General features: G+C 39.8%; 1 protein-coding gene across 1 annotated transcript; it reads left to right on the top strand.

The window, feature by feature from the left end:
• Positions 1-1,173: 1,173 nt before the first annotated feature.
• On the top strand, positions 1,174-8,822 carry dcps (decapping enzyme, scavenger). The gene is made up of 6 exons (XM_036595614.1): positions 1,174-1,362; positions 2,363-2,513; positions 3,976-4,121; positions 4,845-4,958; positions 5,426-5,536; positions 7,438-8,822. Exons 1-6 carry the CDS (start codon positions 1,174-1,176, stop codon positions 7,702-7,704), a joined length of 978 nt encoding a protein of 325 aa, XP_036451507.1. The 3' UTR covers positions 7,705-8,822.
• The last annotated feature ends 812 nt before the right edge of the window (positions 8,823-9,634 follow it).

Raw genomic sequence — 9,634 nt, 5'->3', positions numbered from 1 at the left:
GGTTAGACGAGCACGTGACATGGATGTGACCAATTGAGAGCGGGCTTAGTTTACCCAACAGACTGGGCCTTTCATAGAGCTCAATCCCTCGCAGCCTGTAAGTGTAGTTTAGATATGATTTAATGGGAACTTTTATTGTTATTATTCGTTATTATTGCCTGTGGATAATGACGTCATGATAAATGATTACACACGCTGCAGATATATGCTGGTCACTGAACGCTGCTTTAATTACAGTGCTGGTTTTTAGCTGGTCCTGGTCTCAGCACACCTGATCCACATTCAGCTGGTTACTGAGCTCTTCGTGAGCTGGATGAGGTGCTGTGAGTCGAGGAAATATCTCAAACCATGCAGAGATGTTGGTCTCCAAAACCAGGATTCAGGCTGAATCTCAGAAGGCCCAAATTTTACACCCAAATAAATAATCCAGAACTGAACTGTGCACACATGGCTGAAGACTCAGCACTGTTTACAAGCAGCATCCATTATTTTAAGACCTATCTAGTGCACTATGTAGGGAGAAGGGAGCCATTTGAGATTTTGCTTAAAACGCTGTAAAAAAAATCTATTTATGTATTATTAGTCCCTTTCTGTGTCGACCTGCCTTATTTACATATAAAGCTTTGTTATTATTATTATTGTTGTTGTTGTTGTTGTTGTGTACAAGCTACGATCTCTTTATTTTATTCACTGTTTTTTATTCTTTCTGACTGTGCATGTCGTGCAGTAATAGGCCATGTGTATCACTGTTTGTATTAAAGGAATAGATCACCGAAAAATCAATTTTAGGTTTCCCCCAGTTACCCCAGATGTACAGTCAAAACATGCCTGAAGTTTAGACCAGAGACATGAAGTCTGTGTCATTCAAAATCTCAGCAGAGATTTGTTTCATATTAGCCTCGTAGTTCCAGTGCAAAACATAAATATCTATGTAATATAAAAAATATAAAAGCTTGAGTTGAAGTTTGAGATTGAATTTAAGCCTGAACTGGAGTTTAGGTTTGAATTTAAGCCTGAACTGGAGTTTAGGTTTTAATTTAAACTTCAGTTTAGGTTTGAGTTTGACTTTAAATTTGAATTAGAGGTTGAGTTGCGCCGAGAGCCGTATCTGTGAACGCGCCCTGCTGTGGTGACGTTTCACTCTGTGATTGGCTGGTCGGGGCGCTGAGAGTGATGGCGGCGGCTGTGGAGGAAAGCGCGCCGAAGCGGCTAAAGTCGGACTCCTGCGGCGGCGCTCGCGGCGATGACGGCGACGGGGAAACTAACGGCGGGCCCGCGGTCCTCAGCCCGGTATCCGGCTTTAAAACGGAGCGGGTTCTGCGCGACTCTGCGCGGGAGAAGACCGTGTTCGTCCACGGAAAGGTGCGGCGGGAGAGTGGAGGCTAACCGGCTAACTCGGCTTCGTGTTCGAATTCTCCCGGTCCACCTTAAGTGTTTGCAGCCTGGCGCGCCAGAATGTAACTGCTGCACCATTTAAGGTGGAACGGGAACATTCGGATAAGAGGCTGACTTAGGTTTCCTAAGTCCTGTGCTGGAGATTTCCACACAGTCCCATTTTAACGTTCTGCATTAAACTACACGAAGGCTTTGTTCATCATAACCAAGTTAATATTTGGTTCCCATCACTAACATTGCAGTCAGGTGTCCAATGTATTTTAGTGTTTTACTCATTTAAGTGTTTCCACAGATTTTTCCAAAAAAAATTCTGCATAATTGAATCTTTGAGATGTAGGCAGACTCATTCAGAGTGGTTTCATGTGAAATGGTTTGTTGTAGAGAAACTTACTGACTGTTTTCTTGAGAGTGATGAACCTGCAAGTGTCTTTATATGTAGTATTCATAACTATTTTGCCATGAATTAACTTTTTAAAATGCATTTTAGGCCAAAACCTTCTCAAGACTATTGTAAAATGTCCTGTATGTCAGGAAATGTATTCATAACAGCTTTTAGAGGCCTTCTGAAATCTGGTTCCTATCGCTATCAATGTGAGCAATTCTGAATTAGTAGTTTCCTCTAGAACTGCTCATGTCAGATCAAACTGCTCTGAATGACTTTATATACATCTAAATGATGTAAGGACATATACATATTTAGAGACATTTAGAGAAATCAGTGGATTTCCCCTTTAATGACTTTACAGATAGCAGGTACAGTCAGTGGTGAAAGTGGGAGGCAGTTAAAAAGCTCTCCAGAGAAACTATTAGAAATTGATGGGGTTTCGTGAGGTAAAGACAAAAGCCCTTACATTTTTTATGAGGAATATCTTACTTAATACAAGAATAAGATGGGGAAATGGGTTCTAGTTGGCTGTGAGTTTGCTAGCGATCGTTGTGGTCATCTTTGTTTGTGTCCTCACGTTAGATGGATGAACAGGAGGCCGTTATCATACTGGAGAAAACGCCAATCAGGCAAGACACACTTGAAGACATGTTGAAGGCCAGCACACTCAAGCTGGAGATGAAGAATGACATCTACAGCACCTACCAGCTCCAAGCGCCCCCTCATCTGAACGGTAGGAACCAATAAGTTATGCTAGCCAAGACGATCACGGTCACTTTCAAAGTAATTCAGTGAAATCCCTTCTTGAAATTTGGACCTCAGTTCCACTCTATTCATCATCTGCCAACTTGTATTTACATATAGCCACCTAATCAGTCTACAGCAGTTTCGCTCTGCCCGCTCAGGCTGAAGTTATAAGGAGTGCTGTAGCCTGAACTGCAGAATGTGGTTTGGCATTGTCTCACTGAAATAAGCAAGGCCTTCCCTAAAAAAGGATGGCGTCTGGATGGCAGCATATGTTGCCAAAACCTGTGTAACTGTTCAGCTTTAATGGTGTCTTCACAGATGTGCAAGTCACCCATAGCATGTGCACCAATGCACCCCTATACCATCATGAATACTGGCTTTTGAACTGTGTACAGGGTGGTCTTTAGCCCGGAGGACGCAGTGTCCATGATTTCCAAAAAGAATTTTAAATGTTGATTCGTCGGACTACAGGACACTTTTCCACTTCCTCTCAGTCCTTTTTAAATGAGCTCAGGCCCAGAGAAGGCGGCAGTGTTTCTGGATCCTCTTTATATTTGGTTTCTTCTTTGCGTTTTAGAGTTTTAACTTGCATTTGTGGATGCAGTGCTGAACTGTTTTCACAGACAGTGGTTTTCAGAAGTGTTTCTGAGCCCATGCAGTGATTTCCACTACAGAATCATGTCTGTTTTTAATGCAGTGCCACCTGAGGGCCCAAAGATCACGGCCAGCCAGTATTGGTTTTTGGTCTTGTCCCTTGCATGCAGAGATTTCTCTGGATTCTCTGAATCTTTTATTGATATTATGTACCGTAGATGATGAAAAGCAAAAGTTCTTTGCTGTTTTATGTTGAGAAACGTTATTCTTGAATCATCGCGCTATTTGATCGTGTAGCCTTTCACAGAGTGGTGAACCCCTCCTCATCTTTACTTCTGAAAGACTCAGCCTCTCTGGGATGCTTTTTTTATACCCAGTCATGTTACTGACAAATTAACTGCCAGCTGTTTTACATTACACAATATTACGGGTCTTTTATTTCCCCTGTCCCAATATTTTTGAAACGTGTTGCTGGCACCACATTGAAAATTGGGCATATATTTTTCACAAACAAGAAAATTTCTCAGTTTCAACGTTTATGTTGTCTTTGTTCTATTTTCAGTTAAATGTGGGGTTCAAATGATTTGCAGATCATTGCATTCTGTTTTTATTTACACTTTGCACAGCATCCCAACTTTTTTGGAAACGGGTTTGTACATAAACCCACACGGACATCATAAGAGGGCCTTCAGAGGGAAAAATAAGATGCAAGAATAAATGTAGGATATGCAGGATATAATGAAGGATTAATGTGTGCAGAAGAAGGCGAAAAGTTTTTGTCTTGCTGTACAAGAATCAAAATCAGCAATGTTAGATAAGACTTTGAGCTAATTTAAGTTCTTTCTCATCCACAGAAATCAAAACCACTGTGATCTGCCCAGCAACAGAGAAGCATGTAAAGAAATATCTGCGTCAGGAGACGTTTCTGATCGAAGAATCTGGGGACGACTACAGTGCCATCACTCTTCCTTACATCAACAGCCAAAGCTTCAGTGTCCAGGTCAGTTTTGTCTGTGGACCATGTTTCCTGTTATAGAGTGAATAGGCCGCTGAAAAATACTCTATATACACATGACTGCACACTTCAGTTGAATTCTAGGCCAAGTTGTTAAAAGCCACATTGCTTAGTTCATTTATAATCAGTTAAGTTATGCTGAAGACATTCTTGTGCGACTGAATGCTTTACATTTTATACTGGGCCAAAAATAATTTACACTTATTTCTAAAAAAATGTATAACGATGAATTAGTAGATCCTTAAACTGAATTTTGAGTACTAAATATTCAGTACATTAGTATATAAGATGGCAGAAATAGATCTTCTTTTGATTATTAAACGACAGTGTTTCAGGTCTTTTAGTATCTGCCGTATTTCAGTAAACCAGACCGCAGCTTTTCCTTCCACTCTCTTTTCTTCCTTTAACTGATTAACATCTGGTTTCTGCTCCTTTGACAACTAGACTAACTTACCTCAGACTGCAGCTCGTTACATGGGAGGTGAGGGAATTTGTGTGCTTTATATTATTTGCACGTTGCATTATCTGCACTTACTTGTGGCACTGATATAAATGCAATGACAAAACTCATACCTTTAAGTGGAGTTTCAGCCGCTATGCTGGATGAACCAATATGTCACCCATTACAAGTGCAGAGTGTAGCTTTTCTAGGCACAGTGCTGTATTTTTTTTTTATAATATATGGTTAAGACCTGCTTTCTTCTGCAGTGGGTGTACAACATCTTGGAAAAGAAAGCTGAGGCTGATAGGATCGTTTTTGAAGATCCAGACCCGAACGTGGGGTTTGTCCTGCTGCCAGATTTCAAATGGGACCAGAAGCAGGTGGGTAAACTTTTTTTAATCTTCTCAAAAGTGTTGTAGCATGAAAATGACCACCTCGACCTCTTTGAAATTTGGAATAAATCTTTCTGTTGATTAATTCATTTTGTTAATTTATTAGATTTGGTGATCCTTTCTTTAATTAGCAGTGAAAAACCTCTTACATTTTAGCATTTATGCATGGCAAACACCTGCAGGGCTAATAAATGTACAGTTTTAATGGATGTAATACAGTTTTATTACAATGAAATTATTTTGAACAACATAATTTGTGGAGCACTTCTTATACTATTAGGGTTAACATCCATGAAAAACACAGTATAGTAATAAATTTAGACTAATTGTGAGAAATGTAATGCATTGAGAAATGTAATTTAAGCCTAACTAAATTAAAAAGTAATCTTGTTTAAAAAATGTGGCACAATAATTTGATCCAGCAGTTAATAATTATGAATAACTCTTGCTTCCAGCTTGATGACTTGTATTTGATAGCCATCGCGCATCGACGGGACATAAAGAGCTTGAGGGATCTCACATCAGACGACCTCCCATTACTGAAAAACATCCAGAAAAAGGGGCTGGTAAGCACAAAGAGCTGTGTCCAACCACCTCTGATCGTAGAAGAGGTTGTGAAGTAATAATTTGATAAGAGTTAGCGCTAACTGAGTGTGTGATCTGAATGTGGAACTTTTCAGTTATTTATTTATTTTATTTATTTGTGTTCATAACAATTTTTAATAGCCCTGTTTGCATGTTCATGTGGTGTTCATGCCTTCTTTGACCAGTAGATGGCAGTATGTACTTGAAGGTTTAGCAAGAGTGTGCCAAATTTAAAGGGGAACTCCACTGATTTTTGAAAATGTCGTTGGTTGAGATGTAAACAGAGTCGTTTAGAGTGGTTTGATGAAATGGTTCATTGTAGAGAAACTTATCAACTCCTACATCTACACGAGAGTTTTTATATGCAGTGTTCGTAATGGTAAATAGTGGCAAATATAAAAAAAAAAAAACATTAGATTTATTCTTTTGCCTCACAGCACCCTACATGTACCCCTTAGCTATTAATGTGTTTTAAAAAGCTGACAACGTCTCGATTCTGTCTCAAAAGCATCGGAAAGTAATGTCTTGGACAGCTTATTCATAACCATTACATGGAATAATTTTCTATGATGAAGCTTTTAGAGCAGTGATCTCCAACCCTTGTCCTGAATATCTACCTTCCTACGGAGTCTAGTTACAACCACAGATGGCCACACCTGCTCCAGCTAATTAAACTGGTTCACTGGTGGTTTTGGGTAGTGAATAAAATGACTATATTTGTGTTGCAGTCATGGCGACCCCTGGTTCCTATCACCACCACTGTAAAGAAATCAGAGTCTGTAAGTTTCTCTATAGATGAAGCATTTCACGTCAAACCACTCCGAATGACTGTTTATATCTGTCACCTAATTATGCAGACATTTAAAAGAAGAAAATAGGTAGAGTTCCCCTTTAAGGTTAGGTAAAGGATAGGGACCTGTTAGATGCAGGTAGTAACTGAACTCTGCAGGAAAGTAGATCTCCAGGAGGAGAGTTGGAGACCACTTAATCAGAATAGAATGCATCCATGTGAACACCTCAGTCAGAATAGTCTAGTCCGATTGAGGCCATTCTGAATACAATTTCTACCCAACTGATCGAGGTGGGTAATCCTGTAAATAATCAATTAAATAGAAGAATAATATCCGTGTAAACGCCTGTATCTGATTACATTCCCTATCAGAAAGTTTAAGTCCATTCTGATCATGTTCCTCACATCATAGTGAAAGTTTATAACGTTCAACATGGCGGAGCAGAAACTGGTCTGCAGAGGAGACGAAGTTTATGCTCTGATCTTTAAAAGACGGCGGTGGGACGGACGTCCAGCTTATGTGTCTCAGAACACGACGTCTTCCTCTCGGCCTTCTTTAATAAGGACATGTGAAGGACGTTTTCCTGAGTCTGACATCATTTTAAAGCAGTTAAAAACACAAGCGCTGCTCACTGCTGCTCATCTCACTCTGACTGGACTCACGTGATGTTCACTAAGTGGTACTCCACACATGCGCATCATTTTGGATCGGATCACTTGTAGTGAGCATGTAAACAGAGATTTTCCATCAGATTGGTGAGTAGAGTGAGCGTAAACACCTCAGTCTTAATCTGTAATCTGAATGTATTCAGTCGGATTGGCAAAAAACCTTTGCATGTAAACACAGACACTGTTTTAGAGGCATTAATCGCTTCAGATGTCTCGTTCCTATCACCACCAGTGTGAGCAATTCTGAATTTCATCCCCCTTTAAACTTTTCCTTTACCCTCTGTTGACTTTTGAAGAGTCCTGGAAGAACTTTTTGTGATTCTGCCTCAGTGAGCTCATTCTGTGTATCAAGGGACACGAAAGCTGTTGCTCAGTCTAGAAAAACTGAGTTTGAAATGCACATCTGCTGCTCTGTCTCCACAGGAGGCCATTCAGAAGCGCTACAGCATCCCTCCATCTAAACTGCGAGTGTATTTGCACTACCAGCCGTCCTATTACCACCTCCACGTCCACTTCACCTCGCTGGACTACGAAGCTCCCGGCTGTGGGGTGGAGAGAGCCCACCTGCTGTCCGACGTCATCCAGAACCTGCAGGCTGACTCTCATTACTACCGCAGCCGCACCATCACCTTCCCCCTGCGGGCCGACGACGCGCTGCTGCTAAAGTTCAAAGAGGCAGGCAAACTCTAGAGAGCGCTGGACTCTGTACACGCCTGCCCAGCTGGTAAGGGTGGACTGATGTCAGTACAGTATTGCAAAGTTGAAGAAGCTAACAGTCGGTACAGTGTTTGGACACATAAAACTGTATCCTCCCTCTGGGTCAATGTCTTTCAAAGAAACCACAGTCAAACTAGGCATCTGGGTGCGTCCTGTCTGTGTTAGTATTGTTCATAGCTCAGCTGCAATTCCTATTTTGCAAGAGGACAAGCTAATTTGCTGTCTTTTATTTTGAAATAACTGTAATATTCTAAGCCAAACCAATTCTGATCAGGACATAATTAGAACTCAGTAGAATATATGTTAATCACATTGAATCTTGATCTCAAAAACAAAAATTATTTTTCCGTTTTATAGAATTTTATTACTGTTTCTGACAGTTTATGCAGTTCATGAACCTCTCACGGGTCACCCTTTCATTTATTTCATTTCCAGTCAGAACAGCCATTAAGTACAATTTATTGTATAGTTAATAAATTTGCAGTGTCAAAATAAAAGCCTGTGAAGTAATTAATAGAAAATTACATCGAAGCCATAACAACTAAATATATCACTTTGTTTGTCCACTCTTTCCATTTATTACAGCTTCCATTCTTTCAGTTTTTCAGAGATATTTTCACACTTCCAAAGTTCAGTCGTATAAGTTGGTTGCATTTTCTGCTTTTCACAATCCAAATATTCCTAATTTTGATTTATCAGTCTGTAAAATATTTTACTTTTGGAAGGATGGAGGAGTTAAAGTGGCAGCAGAGGCCACGAAGAGATTAAACACTTCTAAGTGTAACATTACACTCAGTGTTGGAGACTTTGGCTTCGTTCACATTACCAGGTTGAAGTGGCACAAATCCGATTTTTTGCCCTAATGTGACTCAGATCTGATGTTTTCAGGGCTGTGTGGACACAAATCTGATCTTTTCAAATCCAACCTGAGCCACTTTCATATGTGGTCCTAGATCGGATACGTATGACGCTCAGATGGAGAAACAACTCATCTCACCTTTTTCTCCTTCGTCTCGCTCTAATAATGAAGCTGAGAGCTGATCAGAGTTAATTATCTCCTCAGCGAAGCTCGTTCTGCTCGTTAGTTTGTGTTGATGATGAACATGATTCATTCACGTGACGTTACTGAGTAGGATGTGCGCATGAGGGTCATTTCAGGGCGCCGGTTCGTCACATTAATGACAGATTTGAATCATAACCTAAACGAGTGTGAACCATTGTGTCAGAGATCGGATTTGAGGAAAAATCGGATTTAAGCCATGAGGCTTGTAATGTGAACGTAGCCTTTGTGTACTTTTTGAAGAACTTGTACTTAATAGCTGTATAATAAACAGTACTGTAAGCACACACACAGACATATGCGAAAGTTTAGGCACCCCTGGCCGAAGAGCATGTTTTTGTTTTACAGTAAACACTTTTGCATGGTTTAATGCGCACTGTTTATTTGCTGGATTTAACATATTGAGAAAACGGAAACATAAAATGAGGCAGAATGTTTTAGCACATTTTGATATTAAACTCAGCAAATAAATGGAAATTGTGCACTAAAATGATCAGAAAAATGCCATATTTAACTGTGTTCTCTGTAGAGGATGTGTTAACCCTTTTATAAAGAAGATCAACAGTGTCATTTGACCAGGGATGTTGAAACTTTTACGTATGGTTATATAAATACATCGCATTTGGTTTAATGTGTTTTAGTTCAACGTTAGCAAACATTTTTTTTCCCTCACTTTTGTAAATTCTTGTAATGTCCTTATTTTTTTTTGTGGTTTGTTTTAGTTTTTTTACTCTGAGTTGTTTAATATCGTTCAGTGTGTGACCTGTGATCATTACCTTTTTTTTTTAATAAAACATTGATTTATTAATGCTGTGGTTCTCCGAGGCTCTTCATGATGTACTT

The sequence above is a fragment of the Colossoma macropomum genome, unplaced genomic scaffold (genome assembly GCF_904425465.1).
Source record: "Colossoma macropomum unplaced genomic scaffold, Colossoma_macropomum, whole genome shotgun sequence".
Lineage (NCBI taxonomy): Eukaryota > Metazoa > Chordata > Actinopteri > Characiformes > Serrasalmidae > Colossoma > Colossoma macropomum.
This window is presented reverse-complemented; position numbering and strand designations above follow the sequence as displayed.